Here is a 21,974-nt window from a genome sequence, read left to right on the forward strand (position 1 = left end):
CAGCATCAACTGTGGGAAAAATAACTGTTTTCCACTGTATGGTGCTTATAAAAATCACAGCTGGGCTTTCTGATTCTGACCACAACTTGCCAATGTTGGATGTGTCTTTTGACGTGGTCCACCGGATCTTGTGGAAGCATTCTTTGCTAGCCTTGTACTAATTCAAGCATTTTAAAGTAGGTAGATGTTTGTTCCCTAAGTCTCATTTGCTTGGAATTACATTACTTTTTTTTCCTATTTACAGCAACACTGCTATATGTGTAACTTTTTTAAACCTGTAAGATTTACTCAAAGGACTTGAAAATTCAAATCCGCAAATATGGTTGGTTTTGGATTAGCACTGAATCTAGAAGTAGAGTTATGCGATTCTGAGTCAAAAGCTAGGGTTTCCAAAAAATGGTGTGATTAGAAGGCCATTGAAATCACAGTTGATGTTTTGGAGTGGTGTTTTGGGAAAAGAAGCTTAGGTCTTTCTCTTTGAAAGGAAAATCTTGCTATAACAAAACACATGTGCTACAAAGGCACTCGTGGCTCTCATGGGTTTTCCTTCCAGTTCTTTAGTAGATTTTGGAGCCTTCCTGATTTAAAAGGGAGTGGATTAAAAAGCAGAGCTTTTCTGGTCCCATTTCAGAGCTGTTAGACTTAGCAGTTTCCTTTGTCTTCTTGGATCTGGGCATTGGAACAGAGGCTGAGGTGGTAAGGTAGGTAAGTTGATGTGCTGACACAAGCAGTTCATTTTGTGGTAGCATTTTTCATCAGTTACTGAGCTTTGAACTGCTCATTTAGTCTCAAGCTTTGCAGAGGCTAATGCTAGTAACAGCTTTTTTATGTAGTTTGAAAGTTTTGCTGACTTGGAAAGCAGTATCTGTTTCACTTTAAATGACAACAATAATGCCTTTAATGATGGACATTCAAATTTTAAAGGAGTATGACTGTGTACAAATCTCTTTTGTGTACCTATCAAAAATTTTAGGAACTTCTGATGATTATTATTTATAAAATGTCATGATTATTGTTTTATATATAACATTTGGAGTTCTTAAGCTGACAAAAGATTATTAGTCATCATTATTTAGATGCAATCTAGGTGTTTTGGTACATTTAAACTGAAGAAGCTTTTCTTCTGTATGTTCTCCAGCGTACTGCTTTAGCAGTAATGATGACAGAAAACGTTCAGAGAAGTACTCAGTGTGAACCTCTGTAGGGTAAAGCTTACACTAATGATAACCCTTGTAAACTACACACTTGTGGCATCCACTACAGAGGGCATCCACTGCTCTTGGAAGGACATAACTTTTTCTAAGACCTGTACCTTGTGGAGAAATTTCCTTCAATCTTTTCAAAAGCTTCTGCTAAAGTAGTTCCAAATCAAGCTACATGCAAATCTTACAGGAAGGCAGGGTGTATACAGATTGAAAGCTGTATTCTAGCGTGGGAAGTGGGGAAAATAGCCACCAAACTACTGAAACAGCTGAATGTTTTGAAGTCTTGGAGCAGAAAGTGCCCTCAGTGAAATAAACAGCAGTTGAGTAGTCAGGTTTGTGAACAGGCGCACACCACTCAAGAGTTCTATTTGGTCATGTTGTGGGACTTTGAAAACTGTTGGTGAAGTGCTTCATGGGATTTTGGACCTAAACTCACGGAGGCTCAGTCTGGAGTTCACATTTAGGATTATGTAGAAAGCCAAACTATATGCATGTGTAGGAAAGCTGTCTGTCCTGTGCCGTTCATGACTGGCTGAACTACAAAGAGAAGAGCCAGTGAGAAGCACGCACTGAGCTCAGTCCTCCTGAAGGAGGGAGCTGAGGATTTTTTTATTGATTAGGTGAGAGAACCTGTTTAGCCTTGGCCAGATGGGACAAGTTAGCTAGTTTCTAATTATAGCTCATTTCTTTGTTCTGCTAAGGAAAACATTTGGTTTATATGGAACTAGAAAGGAGTGATTGTTAGTATTCATGAGAGAGGATTTCTGAAGTGCTGACATGTTTCCTTCAGGATTTTTTCCTCATTCATAAAGAAAAACTCTGTGTGTTTTAAACACACTTAATGCTTCGTGTGCGGTGATGATAGCTGAATTCTGCTGGCACTTAATGCCTACTCTCTGGCATTTTCAGTATCTCTTTAGCTTTAAATACACTGCCTGTTTCCTGATGTGTACTGCCTGATGCCTTGATGTTGCTGGATGCAAAGCCGCATCTCCTTACTCTGCCTGAGTACTTTCCAAAATCAGTGTTAAGCACATAAGTGTGTGCTCCTGTTTATGTGGTTTTGGCTACTTGTGTCTTTGAAGTTAAGTAGGTGTTTATCTGACAAGCCTGTCAAAAGGAACTCAACATCTTCCAGAACCAGAACCATTTTTTGAGTTGGATCTTCTCCCTTTCCTCCCTTTCCTCCCCCCCCCCAAAAAAAAAAAAACCAAACCCAAAAAACTCCCAAACAAATTATGAACAGTCTCGAATGTGCAAGTTACTTCACATCTTCAAAGAGCTCAAGTGAGCAGTGATGATTCCAAAGGGTAATTGCTGTCCATTTCATCAGTGCTTATAAAATGATAAAGGATTTTTTTCCTTTGGTGTTAAAATTTCCTGGGCTCTAATATTATTCAGGGTTAAAACTAATTGAAGAAATACTGTGATAAAGTATAAGAAACCTTTCAGCAAGTTCTGTTACGTTGCTTTAAAAGTGTTTGGTGCATTAAATACTGGTGGATATGTTTATCTGCAATTAGTTTCCCTCTTGGATAGTATCGATGATTGTCTTGTAACTAATAGTCCTTTTGATGTCACAGTCACCCACCGTGTGGATTTGTTTCACTATTTAAACAGGTAGAGATAAGAAACAATATACTGCTTATATAAGCCATATCAGGTAACATATCAACAAACACAGACCCCTTTGTTTTTTAATCATATTTGTATGGTGAAGATAATCAGTGTTTGAATTTTCTTGGAAGTGTTTGCCCTGCTTCCCTTTTTTGATGCCCAGCATATGAAACAAGGAATGATCATAGCCACCCAGCTGAAATAGGCGTTGTCATATGCATGAGTTTTGATAACACAAGCTTTTTTTTCACTTACTTTAACCAGTCCTTTGGCATCCTGAAGTGTATCTTGTGTTTTCTGGCTATGTCAGAAGATTAATGACCACTGTGAGCTGTGCATTAGACTGCCTGTTGTAGCTCATGTGAAAGAGGCTTGTTTTCAGTAGAGCAAGCTGGATCATAAGGATGAGCTTGTTGAGAAAATGCAGGTGGGCTTCTGTTGCAGAGATGTACAGACTCAAGACTGGGCAATGTCTGGCTCCCTGACTGTTGTGGCTCAGCAAAAAGGATTATTAAAGACCCATTATATTCATACAGGTTTTGCCTTGTTTTTCAGCTGACTCTGTCAGGCCCAGGTGGGGAAGTACGAGGTCCATGGCACATTTGCTGTGTATGTTCTTCTCTTTACCACTATTGTGAAAGTCTTGAAGGCCTCCTAAAGGGCTTATTGAAAAAGTGACTTTTTGCCAGGCAAGGAAAAGGGAGGGAGAAAGAGTAGTTAAAGCTGAGTCCTACCTGAGGAGTCCAGCTTCCATGCAGCACGGAAGGAAGCTCTGGAGGAGAAGATCCTTGGCACGGGGAGTTGGTAGACACTGAGTTGAAAATAGCCAGTGATGTACCCAAGTGGATGTCAATAGGACCTATGTGTATGCCTACATAGTTGAAATGCCTCTAGGAAGTGGATGGCAGAAAGAAAAATCCACCTGTTTCTACTTCGGAGATGATAGCAAGCAACTTAATAAAATTTTTATTTCAAGAGGCAGAGCTTTTTAACCTCCCAGATTATATTTAGTACAGGCTAGTCTGGGCTACCTGGAAAAAAAGGGAGGGCTAATGCCTCAAGTAAAGATTTGGAGTGCTAGTTCTAATTTAGAGTTTCTGAAGTAGTTAACTACAGCTTCTGAAGTAGGTGCTAAATAGACATAATAGCTCTTGAGTTTGGACACTTCCATTCCAGAAGCTGCTAATTGACCTCTCCTGCTCGATGCTGCTGATTGCTGCGAAGAACCATAGCAGCAAATATATCCTGCTGTTCTCTGGTAATGAGACCTTGCTCCTTGGGTCCAAAAAGTGTAATAAAAAGCGTCAGTGCTGAACCAGCCAGGGCAGAAGCATCAGCAGTAAAAAACTCAGTGCAAAAGGAAAATACCGGACATCTTTGTAGATATAAAATATAATTTAAATCAGTGGACTCCAAGATACTGAGGGAGGTTCAGCTCCCCAGATTTCCACTGCTTTAGTAACTGGAATTAAGCTGTGCTGTGTGGCAGCTGAGCAGGCCAGTGAAGATCAGTCTCGGGCAGTACCTCTGCTAGTCACAGTTTTCAGACACAGGTTCATAGTCTCTTGCATCTTAAGGGTGTTCAAACAGCCCTTGTTCTGTTTTACATTTTTCACAAAAATATGACTCTTAAGCACTTAAAAGATGTGTTTGTGGCAAGAAGTTGTTTCAGTACTGCAAAAGGAAGACAGAGGTGGAAAACATGGCTGCTTTCCTCACACTTCCTACAGGTTTTGTTATTTCCTTGGAGAAGTATCAGCTTCCTGCTTTTTAGATACTCACCTTCTATCCATTCTTCATATATGATCCTGATGATTTAAAAATAATAATTAGTCTGAAGTATGACCATGTACTCTTGGTAAAGATCTAAACTAACAGCAGCACATCCTCTGCCTTTAAGCTTCTGTTCAAGATTTTTTGTTCTGTCACTCAGACGTGTGGGTACTGTTTGGTTCTTCCCTTGTGAAACACAGGCAGAGAGGGGGATAAAGAAGGATGCCAGTTAGCCCTGCCATGGGGACATGGAAAGCACTCTCATTAAGAGCATCAATAGCTAATGTCATCTCAATTTAGCAGTGTCCTGCTGGGATCTTTCTCTGAGCTGTCATACCTCATGCTGCTGCTTTCTTCCCATGTTTGAACCTGTGTGGAAAGGTTTAATCTGGCTCAGAGTTTCTTCAGCACTGGATCAAAGAGAGGGGAATGAGGTAAACCTCAGCCTGCTCAAACCTGTATGTAAAGAAATAGAAGGAAAGTGAGTTGGATAAACCTTATATATAGGTGTAATTTAGACCTAGCAAGTACAGCTTCTCTTGTTGTACGTGGGACAAGATCCTGCCTCTGAATTATTGGTGTTATTAACAGCACTGACTCAGTTTTATATGGCAACATCTGAAAATTGTGTAAGGAAGCTGTCTGAGCTCTTATTAGCTAGAGAAAGGTGCATCAGAAATAGAGCAAGGCGATGTTCAGTGACATCTCCTAGTGTTATTCCCCACAGTTGCCTTTGTGCCCTCCTGCAGTTTATGAGAAAAGAGGGCTCTGACATTGACCCTGTGTCGTGTTAGGGCACAGAGCAATTTGTTATGTATTTGTAGATCCTGCTTTTATTTTCTTTTTCTTAGAAAGAGCTGGAAATTATGTAAAGAGCTCTCAGAATATAATGGTCGATGGTAGGCGCTGTCATATCAATAAACAATCATTTTGTTCTCTTTTTCATCCCACCTTTTTTCAAATATGTCCAATAGCAACAGAGAGAAGAATTCCCAATTCTGTTGAGGTGCTTTTTTTTTCATTTCTTAAATATATAGGTTAGTAGGGTTGTTTTGTGGAAATTACTGCAGTTCCTGCAGGGAAAGTTTGCAGTTATTCGATTAGTTTGCAGTCCTTGAATGTCCTAGATTTGTTGCCACAAAAGTGGGATGAGAAAATTTTGCAGCAGGACCTCCTATATTCCTTTAAGGACTGTTTCTCTGCATTTAAAGTAAAACCTGTGTCTTTCTGGTTCTGTGTTAGCAAATTCTTAGAAACCTGTATGATTTTAATATAGGCAGAATTTATGGCACGTCATGATTTTGTGGTGGTTTATCTTAAGAAATGCCTTTCAGTTGAAAGAGGATTTCTAAAATCAAAGGCCAGTCTTTCCCTCTGTCAGGCTGTTCATCAGTTACCTGCTCTGAATGCTATAAATGTAAATCCTTTCCAGAAACAGTTTCATTCATCATGGTGAGGCTGTTTCTTGAGTCTTTGGTAGTGTATACTTGCTACCTTAGCAATTTTGCAGGGGCTAAATGGGTGTCTAGGAGAGAATAGTTTTACAGATTCTGGAGGACTATTTTGTTTTTTCCTAATGACAGGGAGTATTTCCCCAGACAGCGATATCTCACAGCAAGAGAAGCAGGTTTTGGTTTTCCATGTGATGCAAAATACCATTGCAGAATTTCAAGTTACCAAATGACACAACTGGAATTTGAACAGGTAGAACCAACTTACTAACTGAATATATATTTGCAAGTCTGTTGTAATTTTTCACTCATGGGAGAGAGGAGCCAAAAAAGGACAGTTTTTTCTAGCTCTAGCTGAAGTGAAAATCAGGATTCAACTTGCAAAAATTGTGTTGCTCCCCTCCTGGTGATCAGAATGAGGATGATTGCAAGGAAGGGCCAAGGGAAAATTTTGTTTCAGCTTTGAAGTCCACTTATAGTTCGATTTTTGTAAAACATTGGTCCTGTTTCCATGAAATTGAAGTTATCTGATTTCTTTAAAAAATTTTTGTTTCATTTTTACAGACTGCTCTTACTCAGCACCATCTAGTGGACCGACTGTTATTGTCATTTAGAAAAGAGCTGGTCTCTGTGAACCATATAGCAAATTAGAGCATCCAGTCCTTATAGTGTGAATAATGCACCTAAAGCATTTTTGTGACTAATTATACATAACAGCATCAGAAGAATAACAGCTCTTTTGTTGAAAAGGAGCAGTGAGAAGGAAAGAAATTTTAAGATAAATGCAGGTAGTGGTGCCTGTTATATCCTGTATTCCTTTAGTCCATTGAGCTCCAGCCTGCTTGCCTGCTTTTTTCTGCCTTAACCATGTGATGCCATCCAGGTTGTAGCATCTCTAAGGAAGGATTTTAGAATACTATTTCTTTGTGCAGTACAACACAGCACAAGCCACAGCCTCATTCATCACTGTGATACAAATGATAGATACAAGCTGATGCTAACAGTAAGCTCTGAAGTCCTCACCCGAGAAAAATGCTCTGGAGTCTCTCTAGTTTAAATTGCAGGCAAGGAACTCAGTGTTTGGCTCCTTGAAAAGGCATAGTTTTGTTTAAAACAAAAAACAGTTCTTTGGAAAACCTCCCAATAGAGTGCCTGTATGCATTTGATAGAATTGTTGGGTCTTCCCAGCAGCTGCCTCAGGACTTGGGAAAAGCAAAGGGGTCTGTGCCTCAGGTCTTTGGGGGCACAGGCCTGTAGCAAGAAGCCCTTAATCTCCAGAAAAAGTAATCTTTCTAGAAGGATTGGTTGTTTCACCTCAGGCACACCTGGCTACATCACCAGCATCCTACTACTTTTTTGTAAACAAGGTTTTTTTGGCAGCAAGGCCTTGATTTCAAATCTACAGTTGCAAATGGAGAGAGAAGGGGGAAATCCTGAGTCACTGGGCAGAAAACCCTGACAGGTTGCAGATGTACAGGTGAGAGCAGGCAGCCACCACACTCTCTCAGTGACACTGGGCAAGCACTAGAGGCAAAACTTCTCTCCAGTATAAGGAGCAGAGAGCAAGAGGCAAATATGGAGAACAGGAGCAAAGCAGTGTTGCGTTGTAGCAAATGCACCAAGTTGTAACATCTTCCCCTTTAAACTTCCTTGCTTTTTAACATTTCATCACTTTAAGGTCTGTTGTTTTTGTTCAATTCACGTGTTTTGGACAATGAAAATAAATGGGTCGGTTTTATTCTGTAAATTTATATGCATTAGCGCAATAACATTGTGCTGAGGTTTCTAAAAAAGTTGTTCTTAAATAATTCATGGAAGCATTTCACTTCATTTTTCCAAAATCTAAATGTGCAGACTAGAGGTCTTTTTTCCCAGGTTTTAGGGAACACAACATTTTAATATCATCATTCTCTTTTCTTTCTTCCTTATTCTAAGTTTTTAATGTAGTGCAGCAGTCAAATTATCACTTCTCTGCTGGCCTCCTCAAAATATTGCATTGCAATGTAACTTTTCCAGGCAGATGTGTCTGGTGTTTCAGATGAAGTAAAATAAAGGTTTAGCGACTTCTCTTTCCAAGTTTTTAAGTTTGAGAAAATAGCTGTGGATAGCGACTGTAGTGAATCTATTCATCTAGTTGAGTGGGTGCAATCCTGTTTGGAAATCCACTTGGTTTCCATTGACTACAGCAGGAAACATGGGTCTGGAAAGGTTGTAATGTTTACTTAACAAATTTAGTGACAGGAATCCTGTTTTGTTAGGGGTTTGAGGATAAATCCTACATGCTGGAAAAAAACCATTTGCAAAGAAGGTGGTGCTGCTTTGTGTAATTTTTGTGAACCAAACATCAGCAAGCATATGGGAATTCAGGAAGACACTTAAAATTGTTTCTTCTCTTTCTGTTTCTCCTCTAGCTCTGGGATTGTACACAGTTAATGCAATATATGGAGATACTATAATTATGCCTTGTCCTCTAGAAGTACCAGAAGGTCTTATGTTTGGAAAATGGAAATATGTAAGTATAGCTTACCTTTATATTTATTAGAGCTGTTATAAGATGATGTGTATTTTTTTTTTGTCTGTGTGTGAGTTTACAAGAATCCAAACGATAGGATTTCTGTCTGAGATACGAAGGCATTTATTCCTGGGTTTGTAAGACTTCAAGATTCCAAACTGTATAATTTCTGCCAAGCACAGATTAGAGGATTGAGGAATTCATCTCATTGTTCAAGAGAAATAATTATTCGAGAGTTCTCTGCCAACCTGTATTAGAGCTCTGGCATGTTACCCAGTTGGTGTCTCGCTTGCTTGACAGAGCCATCGGTGTACATTTAAATACTTTTGAAGTAGGCTGCCTGAAGCAGAGCCTGCTTTGTCCCTGGGAAAGCACTGTCCCTGCATTTGGTTGATCTGACAGTCACTCGGAACTGTTTTGTGCTTCATTGTGTCTCATGCACAGTGAAGAAGAAGAGAGCAGAGCTGACCTCAGTAGAACTGCTGGTAGTTTCACTCTGCTGTTTCTGGCAGAGAACAGAGGCAAAACTGTGAGTGCTCTCTTGGTGTGTTGGTCAGCCTGCTTATCCTGTACAGGATGAGCTTCTCCTGTGTGTGATGAGTATCCCAGGTCAAAAGAAGAATCAGCACATCAAAGTCAAATGAAGCCTGGAAGCATATGTGGATAAAAAAACCCCTGGGATACCAAAACCCTTTTGTTTCTCAGACTGACATCGAGACAACAGGTTTTCCTGCTTCTGTGAAGTTCACCTGAATATCCTCTTGTGCTCAAAAAAATGTTACCTGCAGTAATAGATGATTTTTAGTTTGACAGTGGATTTAAATATTGTGTAGTTTTTTCTCTCTCTTTGCAAATGGCATCCACCAGCCTATTTTACAGCAGAATATCTGCCCCTGGGGGCTATGTCCTATTCCCCCCTGGCTACTTCCTTTATACCTTCAGGTTTGCAGCTTTTGCAGCCCCTGTCCACTCAATAGTTCTTTTCGTGCAAGCATGTTTGGGAAATGAAGTCAGAAGACTGTGGAGAATGTTTCCCTAAAAAGGGACAGAAAAACTGTTTCATATGAGCATTTAGAAGGTGGAGTGCCTACATTTTGCAATGTATTTTTTAGTCTGCTGACTTTTTTGGGGAAGACACAAATCCATCTCTATGAAGATGCAAGGATATTCTGAGAAAAATAAATGCATTATCTCTTTCCATTGCATTTGGATTGCCTATGTTGGACAAGTACCAAGCAGCAAATAGAGATGTTACAGCTTCTTCTAAATGGAAAGGGACACAAAACCTAACATACAAAAAAAGCCTAAGTTGCTGTTGTATGGAATTGTTGACACAGCCCATACAACCAAGTGAAAGTGATACCCATTCTCTCAGGGCAGCTCACAGCCTGGCAACGCTTGTCCTGGGGCGAGAGGAGGGTTGGATTAGAATTTTTTGGTCAGGTGATTATTTCATTGGAAAAAAGAGGAACTCTGTTTTCTGCTCTTCTGCTTTGGGAGGAGCAATTTGAGTTCCTGGTGGGAGCCCTGGGAGACTTGCACCCTGGCAGGAGCAGGCGTCGTGTCGCTTCAGTGTCTACCTGGGTGCACTTGCGCTGGGTGCGCGTCCGGAGTTAAGAGTTCACTCGCGCTTGACAGCCAACTTCTTGTGTATTGAGTCAATGCAATGTTTTCTTTCCTGTGTGACAGACATCTAGACAAATCCAAGAGTTAAAAGCAGGAGAGGGAGAAAGACTGTAAGGGAATTTAAACTTCTCAACTAGGTGATGCCTCCTGCTCTCTGCCCTGCTCTGGCATCGTTCATCTCTTGTCGCATCATCATCATGCTTTTGTGAGCTCTACACTCAAACTGAGGTATTGTGCTGGGAACACTACTAACATCAGTGCTGCAAGGTATAAGAGAGAAAAGGGAATGAAAACCTTTTCCAGCTCTCAGCACAATACTGAATGTAAAGGTAGAGTCAATGTTTCACCTCATTTTAAATAAAAACAGACAATGTCCCTCCCTGCTCTGTGCCTGTGTTTGTGTAAGGAGGGGGGAATCAAATCCCCTAGATCTGCCCGTATAACTTTGTCCCTCATAAAATAAATATTTATATGGGAGGTTTGTACAAGGCTGTCAACTTTGTATTCCTTCTTAGGATGGCAACTGCATACTGATTAATATAAGGAGGATGTCTAGAAAATGATACTTTGCAGATTATACTGACATGCAAAATAACAATATTTGATTGCATGTATAGTTCCATGCTACAAGCTCTCGGGTCCTTTAAAAACAAAGGGGAAAAAAAAGCTAAAAACTAATTTAGAATAAAATAGGCAGTTATGCCTGATTAAAATCCTGCATTTGGAATGAAGTCTGAATATCCCAGACAAACAATATGAATATGTAAAACAATAATGAAAAAAAAGGCAACTGAAGCTTTTGAGCCTAGCTCACACATGCTTCTATTTCAAATACTTTTTCATACAGGCAGAGGCAAGTGGTGCCAAAAACACCAGCCTTTATCAGAGAAAACCCTTTACTATGCTGAGATTGAGCCAAAGGATTGAAATTATTTTTACTAACGATTTTCTCAATGTGTACCGTGGCAGTCTTAAAGTAGCTCTCAGACTACACTGAATTTCTTCTATGTACAGCAGAAATTAATCAGGAAAGAAGCCATCTGATACAGTTTTCAGATTTTTTTTTTTTCTAACATTAGAGGTTTGTACCAATTGCAAATCTTCAGGAACTTCTAAATGAGTGTTTATGCAAAATAGAGGTGTTTATCCTTTTATTATAGGAAATGCCAAATGGATCTCCAGTATTTATTGCCTTCAGATCATCAACAAAAAAAAGTGTACAGTATGATGATGTACCAGACTACAAAGACAGGTTGAGTCTCTCAGAAAACTATACATTATCCATCAAGAATGCAAGAATCAGTGATGAAAAGAGATTTGTATGTATGCTAGTTACAGAAGATGATGTTTCCGAAGAGCCGACGATAGTCAAAGTTTTCAGTAAGTAAATCTAGTTGTTACTGCCATTAACATTCATCAGCATCTGAATCATAAATTACAGAAACTTTTGTTTAAGGCAAAGATTAAAGCCAAGAAAGTAAGTTTGGCTGAGTAAATTACTAAGACTAGCAAATTTCTGCAGCTTTCAAAAATATAATCTACTGGTGGCATTTATGTAACAGGACTGCCTGCACTTGCAGTTTATTCATGATAAGTGCTGGCTCAAAGAGAATTTTAGGCTTTGATAATGACTCATTTATGTGATGTCATTTGGCCTTGGAAATGAAAAATGTAAAATTAGCATTGATTATTTTCCATTTGTTCTCCGAGCAAATTTTTCTGCAGGAGGGAAACATTAACTGTGTGCGGTCTGTAGGATTAGTTCAGGGGAGAGGTTTAAAGCGACTCTGAGCAGCTAGTGTGCAACAGTATGGACCGTGAGGGAGAGAGCAAGAGACTGGAAAATGAGCCACTAGCCCCAAATGCTTACTTTATCCCCTGCTGAACTACCAGGAGGAATACCAGTCTGCAGTTCTCTCTTAGGGCATGGCAGGGTTTATTAGGGTTTGGTATCACCACAGCCCCACTGCAAGGCTGGTGTGCAGGGTGAGCCCCAGCGTTCTGAGGCACAGCCCTGCTTGGAGCTCACACGGGAGCATGAACAAGCCTGGCCTCTTCCTGGGGCTGATGCAGAGCAGCAACTTAATCTGCCAAACCCTGACTCAGCCTGTGGAAGTGTCCATTATGGCTTTTTAGGGACACAGGTCTGTGACTGCAGTGTCTTATCTTCCTTAGCCTCATGTTTTTGTACGGGCTTTTTTTGGCCTGTGTTGCTCTTGAGATGCAGATTTACACAATCGAAGTAAGTATCTGTTGTGGGAACAGGCTGACTGCAGGGATGGGCAGTTTCAAAGAAATCACACTGAAAAAAAGATACATGCTTTGGAAAGGCAGACTTATGCTTCTGTCAGGGAGTTGTCAATGGTGTCTAGGCAGAAGTCTGTCAGTGGCATAAATGAGTTTGAAGAAAGCTTAGGAGCCAATAGTAATTCTGTCCCCTCATTTCACTTTCAATTTGACTGCAAGAACAATCGAATTAATGACAACTGGGAGGTGTGTGCTCAGAGCACGTGTAGTAAGCACAGTGCTCCAAAGGAAATCATAAAGAATTGTCATGTTTACTTATTGCACAGTAGTAAATATGTAGATGAGACAGTGGTATATGGTGAAATGAAGTGCTAACTGCTTGAATTACTGTGTACTGTACCAAGTATTAACACAATGCTAGCTCAGCCATGGAGCCCAGCTTGTCTGGTTTATTGTATGCATTAATACTAATAGAGAGAGCTTCCACTTACTAAGTTAGATAAGAAGTGAGGATGCCACATGTAATATGGCCAACTTAGTGCTGCAAGAAAAATTACCTTTGCATTTTTTCATTTTGAGTTCACAGCTTTATTTGTGGTTCTCTTAACTTTTCTGTGCATTTAATTTCCTTGAATCTGGTTTTTTAAGTTTTCATTTTGTGTTGCTTGGTTGCTTGCTTTAATTGCAAAAGAGTAGCTGGCGAGCTTCGTTTATTTAACCAGTGGAGCTTCTAACTCATTGAACCACAGGTACAGAGCTAGCCTGCAGCAGTGTGACACTCATAAACCAAAATCTTGTGCACCTGAAACTCAGCTGCAGCCCAGAAGTCATGACTGATGCTGGGTTTTGCTGGAGCTTGTTACGTCCTCAGCTGTGCTACCTGATTAACTCAGAACTAACGAGCTGAAATGGCTCATTGTGCAGGTACCACCTGCTAGTCTCACTCACTGGACTACTCAAACAAGCGCTACCAGCTTTCCAGATGGATCCTGTCAGCATCTTTTTTTTTTCTGGAATTAAATGGCCAGTTTCCAAAGCAGAGCAGCCCAGAGGACATGAGCTGCTGTCCCGCTGCACTGATGCTTGGCTTTTGCAGGAGATGAACTCTTTTTCCCTCTATTATAAGGCCTATATAGAGTTGCAAAGTACTCTGGCAAGCTCTTAAGCCTAGAGATAAGCAGCGTGCTGAAGTTGCAAACCCCCTAAAGTGGGCTCTGCTGCTGCCAAGTTTAAATTTTTCCCCTGCTTCAGATGCTGAGCTGGTAAATGCCAAGTAAGTCTTTTATAGTGAATTACCTTGGTGCTTGTGCAGCCGCTGTGGGGATCTGGCAGCAGGCGTTTCCTCTTGGAGGCTGCTCTCAGAGAGCTGGTAGTGGCCTCTCAGCTGGAGCATCTGCTCAGTTACCAGAGCACTCAAAACAGGGAGAGCTCCACATAGTGGCCATGGAGCACGGGACATGTCCTGCGGGACAGGAGCATCCGAAGCACCAAAAAGAGGGTCTTCTTAAACAAGTGCTGGGGGAGATGAGAGATGAAAGGAAGAAAGGCTCAGGTGGGGGAAGGTGTATGGCTTGATCATCTGGTGACTGTGACAGGCAGCCAACTACAAGACTGTTCATGGGACCTGAAAATCTGAACCAGAAGGCCTGTTAATGGTCTTGTAAAACCATATTTGCTTGAATTGACATGGAAATGTTTTGTTCTTGACAGGTTCTTACAGAAAAGAGAAGTAAACACACATATATCTCTTAAAAAAAAAAATCTTTATTAGCCCTCTGAAAAAAATAGGATGGGTTTAGTGTATAGCTTTGACTGTTTCTTTTGTTTGGTTTTAGGGGTTTTTTTGCCACAAGCAAAGTTGTTTGAAAATGTCAGATGATAGCTTTTATTACCTTTCATTTTCCTTTTGAGCTGTTTTTGTTTTGTCCTGGTGTAGTCATCCAAGTGAAGAATATCTGTGCACTTGTGTGCACACAAATCGCAGATGCACAAAAAGAAAATGGATTATTGTGAAAACATACAGGTTTGCTATCTCTGTGCCAGCAGGAGCAGTATGCCTGCACATTAGTAACTTCATCAGTGTGTGTAGAGATTTTGGCAAGATAGTGGTGAAGTTCCCTTTGGTCTGGGATTACTGACATACATACAGCATTTCGTACAGAGCTTGATTTGGGAAAAGGTTTCTGTAAGCTGACATCATTAAGAATGTTTCAGTCTGTAAAAGTATGCTTATTTAAGCAGTATAGCTGGAGTGTAGAGGCTTTCCTCAGCTGTATAAACATTGATTTATTTTCTTCCCCTCCATTCTTCTCTTCTTCTTTTAAAACTGTGGTTAAAACTGTCTCTTTTGGAGATAATAATTTGCATTCCAGGCTTCAGGCCAAACTATTGTAATGGACAAGTTTTATATAGTCTCTAGAAAGTAGTCTTTTGTGATGGAAACACTGATAGGTCCTCTACTTGGGCAAACTAAGAGGTCCATCTACCATAATAAAATAAGAATACATACTGACGCTGAAGGAAAAGTTGGTGGTTTTTTTTTTTAAGAGAGTCATAACTAACTCAGAATCAGTTAAAATAATTACACTTCTCTCTATCATCTGAATTTCTTAAATGTAATAATCCCAGTTAGGAAAAATAAGCATTAGAAGAAGGATTAGGTTGAATTTGTTCCTTTATAATGTGACAGCTCAGCTACACTAGTATCTGCAGAAAAGCCACTTTTTTGTTGCTATAGTTTCTGTACCACTGGCTCCTTCTCCAGCATGTGTATCATGTAAATTTATAGATGGGATCAGGTTCTCTCCTCCTGGGTGCTAAACTAGTCTGTCTGGCTAAAATCTCTATCATCAGAATACATGGAATTCATTATGGGAGGTATGAAACATTTTAAGGTGATAGTTTATACTTTTCAATCCATTTGCTAATATTGAGATAGAAGTACCTCACTTTTTCTTCTTTTAATGGGAAAATGTAGCTAAGACTGTATCAGGCCAGATTATTCTTTTAGTCACAAAGTCCACATATCTTTTAGTAATTTTGCGTTTTTCAAAGAGCTGTTTGTTCTCCCTTCACCAGTACTTTTATCCTATTTATGTTTTAGAACAACCCTCTCAACCAGAAATCTTACATCAAGCAGACCTCTTAGAAACAGAGAAGCTACAAATGGTAAGAGCAGCATTCTCCCTCAAAGTTATGTTCCTGATGGCTGCCTGAAGTCTCTTTACAGTCCAGAGAGAGGTGATGACTCAGAGAGGATGTGTGTGCATGCACACACACTTGCCTGTGAAAGATCATAGTCTATAGCCAGGTTGAGCACAGAGCAGTTCCCTCGCCACAGTATTATTTATCAGTAGTATTTATCCCTGCCTGATTCTGTGAACAGGCCATCCTGATCTTAGACCCACCACCTTCTTCCAAACTGTACCTCAGCCTCGCTGATTCGATTTGTCCTATTTAAGAAAAGTGGTTGAGCATTTCAACTTTCTAGAAATTTTTACCCGAAGCAGCATAAATAAAAATGTTAAAACCTAGTGGAGAAAAACAGTGACTAATTCCTGTCTGTTTTGCAGCTTGGGGAGTGTGTTGCAAGAGATAGTTATCCCGAAGGCAATGTTACGTGGTACAAAAATGGGAGAATTTTGCAGCCCGTGGAAGATGGTACGTTTCGGTAACGACCGGTGGCCCTGAATCCACAGATGGGTGTATGCGTGAAGAACTGTGTTTATAAGAGTTACTTTGCTTTATTGTAATGTATTCTTCCTTTGAGAAAAACTGCTCATATGGAAAGATGTAGCTGGAAGGAAAATTTAGGCTTTTCTGAGTACCCAAGCTACGTCATATAATCTCTTTCAGTTCCAGTTTTAAAACCACATCATGGGGAGGAGGGGTTATCTTTGTTAATGCTATTGCAAAGCTATTCTTGAGCCTCTGTAACTAGTAGAAACCTGTATCTAATTTCCAACTTCCTATAAGATATTAACTGTCTCAATTTCACACCTGTCCAATACTCTGTTTTGGACCATGTAGATCATCATCTTGTACAGGTATTTATTTTCCAGGATATTCAAGAACAGCTTTTTTTTTTTTCTTTTTTCAACTTTGAATTTGACAGACTGATCAGACCACAATATTTTATCTTCCATAAACTAGAGAGTGCTTAAAAGGTTAAGATATAAATATGATCCTACATTTTTTGACATAATCTTTGACGCCTTCTTTCAGTCTTACAAATTAAGCTGAGATTTGTATTTAAAAAGAAAAAACAGTTGGCAATTAGTTTTTTGTTTGGATTTGATTTAAAATGTTTAGCATGTAACGAGTATGTTGTTGATAAAACGTTCCTGGTATAATGGGTATAACTAGCAGTACTAGAGGAAAACATTGTACAGTCTCTTGGGTAATGTGCCACGTTGCCTGCATGTTTTTAGCCTGATCACAAATTCAGAGCAGGAAACAACATACAGGAAAATATAGGAAAAAGGTTGCAAATTCTGTCTCTGTGACACCGAAACATTATTTCCTGTCTCTGTGACACCAAAACATTATTTCCTTTTCAGTTGTGGTTATAAATTTGCAGAAGATTGTGGACAAATCAACTGGACTCTTCACCATGACTTCATCTCTTCAGTACATGCCAACAAAGGAAGATGCAGATGCCAAGTTTTCTTGCATTGTGACTTATTATGGACCATCTGGCCAGAAAACAATACAGTCTGAACCAATTGTCTTTGATGTTCACTGTAAGTTACTAAAAAGCATCTACTGCTGTACAAAGTCTACCTCAGGGTGGGGGAAAGCAATCAGAAGAGGTTTACAAAATTGCAGAGACAATTACTGCTTGGCTATTGAAATGGCTTCTTCAAAGTTGATTTGCATCAAGAAGGTCTGAGTACACTGTGTAATTATTATCTTCAGATTTACCTGAGATTTCTTTTTTCCTAACAGTGAAATACTGAATATCAGCATTTCATTGACAAGAGGAAAGTAGTAACCATAAACAGTTACAGTGAAATGGGCTTTTGAGAACTTTAAGAGAAGTTATACTGGTTGATTACAGTGACTCTCTGTGACCCCTGAAATACGCAGTAAATACATAATACAGTTTTTAGTAAATTCAAATGTTTTTCATCTTTGCAGAGTTAGCACCAGTTGATGCTGGCTGTCTACCTTGCACAGAGTGCTTCTCTACAGCTATAAGATGCTGATTTTTACATTTAAAATGTATAATTTGAATATTGGTATACTTTTAAGTTGAGAATTTGTGTAAATAATTGCTTCTAACGGGACTGAGTTCTAAACCAGCTTTCTTACTGTGCTATTGACGTATGTGGACATGGTAATTCTCTTTTAAATAAACAAGCAGACCATTGACAAGGAAAGGTCAGAAGGTGTGGCAGCACTTAGAGACAAGGGGAAGAAGCTTTTCAAAGTGTTGTAAAATGACACTTCTGAAGGAGCATAGAAATCTACAGATCAGAGAAGGATATAGAGGAACAGGAGATATGTAGTATGTCCAGTCAAGTGTTACCCCTCTGCACATTTCAGCTCATACCTCATCTTGCAAAAGAAAAGTCCCTGTTTTGGGAATGACAAGGTCTAAGTATACAGTCCAGCATACAACCCTGGAATCCAGTTGAATACAAAGAAAATAAGTAAGGCACTGGATTCTCCACATAGCATATGTGCTCCGTTGCCTTGAAAACAAAAGCCAAAGGCTGGAAGTGGCATGGTATGTTCTAACTAGAGGATAGATTGCTTCTCTTTTATGGGTAAAGTCTCTTGAGCCACAGAGTAGGGCATCAATTTTGACCTTGGTTAAATACAGCCAAACCTTGGAGCAGCTGGTCTTTGGTTTTCACTAGCTGTTTCTCCAAACAGCAACCAGCAGAACTAACGGAGAAGAAAACCTCTGGGATAGCAATTGTTACCCCTGGAAATACCATAGATGTATCAAGCCTGCAGACGCCTATTCCGTCACTTTAAAACTAGAGGCATTTCTTACTTTTCTGTTTTTGCTGTAAAGTAAAAGTAGAATAAACCTTTCCTCATTTCCCCACCACTTTCATGCACTAGGGTACTTTTTCACCTGTTTGAGGGTGAGGCTCTTGCAGATTTCTGAGCTGCATGTGCTACCTGCAGTTGCCAGTAAGAACTGCCTGATATGAAGGGGAAAAAAAGGCTGCATGCCTGCAGGAAAGTCACAGGCCATGTATAATGTGCCCTCTGTATTAAAGATTTAATGTTTGCTAGACTAGCTCTTCTAATCCTGCTCTGGTAACACACAATTTAATTATTTCCTCCAGTGTACTGCTAATTAGCGAGTAGTGGGAGGCTGGCACACCCTTCAGTAGTGAAGAGGCGTCAAATATGAACTTTGGCTTCAGAGTATGGGGTTACCCAATTTTCTGAGTATTTTCATCTGCTGTAACTTCAGTTCCTTACTCTACTTAAATGCATCTTCAAATAAGTTCATGAAATTCTTTGTTAATAGATGTCCAAACTTCAACAGATGAGTTTTGTGACTGCTGTTAGTTGATGATAATGATGTTTTTTTTTATTTTTAATTTAGTTCAGTGATCCTAATTAGTTTCTTTCTTAATGAATGTGATTTTTTTTCTATGAATCAAATATAATGCAGATAAAAAAACTAGCAGACTCCAACTCTTAAGAAATGGAAGTCTTTCAGCCTTTTTTTTTTTTTAGATTAACTGCAAAACTATCATGTTCTGCATCTCTAAAGCAAGTAGAGCAAAATCATTAAGACCTTCTGTTCGTTCCTTGCAACTTAGTCATTTATCCTAAATAAATGGGGAGAGCATGCCTAACTGTGCCTACACAAGATGTTTTTAAATATATACCTATTCAGTCAAGATCTAAGAAATGTTTTACTGTTTGGTTTGGGTTTTTATTTTATCTTTAGGTTTGGGTAAGTGCAGACTTTAGTACTCAAGTGTTTAATAGCTGGTTGACATCCTGGAAGCAGCCAGCCTCAGTAACTTAATATGAGAAGAAGAGTGAATTAGCACCTGCTGAGTTGGATGCTACTTGGAATAGGGTAATTTAGCTCGGCCGGCAGCAGTTACCAGCTCTGGTTTGCTGCTGCAGCAAGGAAGCTACCAAAAGTAACATGAGTACTACAAGAGAACTCTTGAAGCTAGGCAGTTAGATAGTATCTCAGATATCTAATTATGTAGGCTCCAGTTATGTTGGGTTGTGCTCAGCATTAATCCATGTAAAAAGATAGTGTTTGTCAGGCAGACTTTCCAGTCATGCCCTGTTGTTAAAGTGTCTGTCTTGTTATGGATAAACTGCTTTCCATAACAGATTAGAGCTTCCAGCATTGGTATTTTCCTTGAAGTTGCACAGCGGCTGTGGCAGGTCTGGGATAGCAGCATCCATTTGCTAAATAACTGCCTTTTGGTGCTGGCTCCTAGAATTTTGCTGTTGTAGAAAGCACAATTTTGGGTTTGCAGATGCAGCAGGTAAAATGGGCCAATCGGTGATATGTGCCACTGAGAGGCAAGATACACCAGACTGCTCCTGTATATTAGTGAAAGCAGGAGAGCACATTACTCTGCCAAGCAGCACACAATATTGCACTGGACACCTTCTCTTCCTGTCATTAGGTTGCATCTTCCTCAGAAGAGTGACCTCTTCACCTTAGAGAACAGTTTAATTAGTCTTTTGGTATTTAATTCTGTGGATTTTTTTTTCCAGTTTGGAGAACTAAATTAAAAATTTGCTCCTGGTTGGTTGCAGTAGATAGAAGTGTAAGATCCTCCTACAGGTGGTTTGCAAGAATGTCACTCTTTTTTAACTGTATCCATTTTTAATCCGATGCTGTTCGTCTCTGTGGGAAAACCTGTTCAAAATTTAAATTCTAATGTCTTACTCTTTATAAGTCCTCACTTTTTAGTCTTGAGACAAAGCCTAAGCAATTCCAGGATATATCTAGACATCCTTTATAACTTTTCACATTTGGTCACCTTAGCATAAACTTGACAGAAGGAGGGACAAGTTTTGTAACAGCCCCTGAAACTGAGTTTTTTGGCCCAGCAGCCACCAAGAGGTGTGCATGTCATTCCTGGCCAGCTGTTTCATTGCATCTGTTCTATTCCATGCCAGCAGCAATGTTGGAATTCCATTTTCTAAGCAGGCAAAACTGTGCTTCAGCTCTGAAGGTACTGAGGTGGAAGGTTGGTTGGCTGTGGAAGGGAGCCGAGGCTATTGCATCTGAAGGAGGGAGGATGTAGCTTGTTGGAACAAACTACCCCTCCTTCTGTGAGGAGGGGTGAGATGCTGTGCTCTGTTAGGGCTCTCAGTCCAAAAGGCCACAATCAAATGCAGCTCCTGTTATTGAGAAATCCCATAGCAGAAGACAGACATGATAAATGCCTTAAGGGTTGGAAGGGCTGTAGAGCACACGCTTCACTAAACACACAAAATCACCTGTCAGGCGAGGGTTTCTCTGCTGTGTAGATTTTTTTAGTGTCTGATAAGGTCCACTGTACTGTATCTTAATGCAAGACTGGCATCTTTGATGGAATTTTATTTATGCTTTAAAATTAACACAGCGAGAGTTATCTGCCCATATTGTTTTCTTTAATTTTGTTCACTTTACTTTGTTTTAGAAAAATTATATTTAGGCCTCTACTTAGAAAGAATAGGATCTGTTAAAAATACTCTATCTTTGCCTCAAAAAAAATTACAAAAGTAAAATGTAAGTTATAGTTCAACTTCAGTGAACATGACAGAAGTACGTTACATTTACTGTTCTGTTGACTATGTTAAGGGTCCTATTATGTTCACCAAATTCATCTTTCTGAAAGCCTGTAGTGATCAGCATATAGAATAGTCTGCACATAGTCGCTTAGTTCATATTTCTTTCTTTTTAATGCCAGAAGGCTATTATCTAGTACTATTACAAGGCATTGAGAGCTTCAGTTGTTTTTCTGATTGCTGCAGTCCTCCAAACAGGGAACTTCACAGAGGACAAGTTAATCCCTCATAATGAAATCACACCATGAAGTGGTTCATACTAATCAGGACTTCTTTTGCTTTTAAGCACATGACATGGTTGTAATCATTGCTGTTTCAGTTACAGGTATTTTGGTGAAGAAAAATGAATTTTATGTCATATGACTTCTTTGCACTTAATCGGCAAAAATATAGAAAGATTAACTTCAAGTTCTTTTATAAAAAGATCTACACATGCGAGTATCTTCTGCAGGATGATAAAATTGCATTCTCTTTGGCCATGAATATCATATGCATCGTTTTGCTGGGTGGATTATGCAGAAGCTATTAAATGTGTACATTATTTTCACAGATCCAACAGAGAAGGTGACTATTCAAGTGCTGTCACAAAGTAGGACCATTAAAGAAGGCGATAACATCACTCTGAAATGCTCAGGAAATGGCAACCCTCCTCCACAGGAGTTCCTGTTTTACATTCCAGTAAGTCCTGCCTTGCTGTCAGTGCATAGTGAAATATTCTGTATCATCCCTTCCTACAGACGTTGCTACATGTCAGTGTATACG

At 39.6% G+C, this 21,974-nt stretch overlaps 1 protein-coding gene across 3 annotated transcripts in view; it reads left to right on the forward strand.

Moving 5' to 3' along the window:
* ALCAM (activated leukocyte cell adhesion molecule) overlaps positions 1–21,974 on the forward strand; it is a 117,928-nt gene that overhangs the window by 73,458 nt on the left and 22,496 nt on the right. For all 3 annotated transcript variants that reach the window (XM_032679615.1, XM_032679618.1, XM_032679616.1), the window contains exons 2-7: positions 8,458–8,558; positions 11,345–11,564; positions 15,535–15,599; positions 16,004–16,091; positions 16,991–17,173; positions 21,763–21,890. In XM_032679615.1, the coding sequence (XP_032535506.1) occupies positions 8,458–8,558; positions 11,345–11,564; positions 15,535–15,599; positions 16,004–16,091; positions 16,991–17,173; positions 21,763–21,890 (785 nt within the window). The remainder of the gene's footprint in view (positions 1–8,457; positions 8,559–11,344; positions 11,565–15,534; positions 15,600–16,003; positions 16,092–16,990; positions 17,174–21,762; positions 21,891–21,974) is intronic.

The sequence above is a fragment of the Chiroxiphia lanceolata genome, chromosome 2 (genome assembly GCF_009829145.1).
Source record: "Chiroxiphia lanceolata isolate bChiLan1 chromosome 2, bChiLan1.pri, whole genome shotgun sequence".
In the NCBI taxonomy this organism is placed as follows: domain Eukaryota; kingdom Metazoa; phylum Chordata; class Aves; order Passeriformes; family Pipridae; genus Chiroxiphia; species Chiroxiphia lanceolata.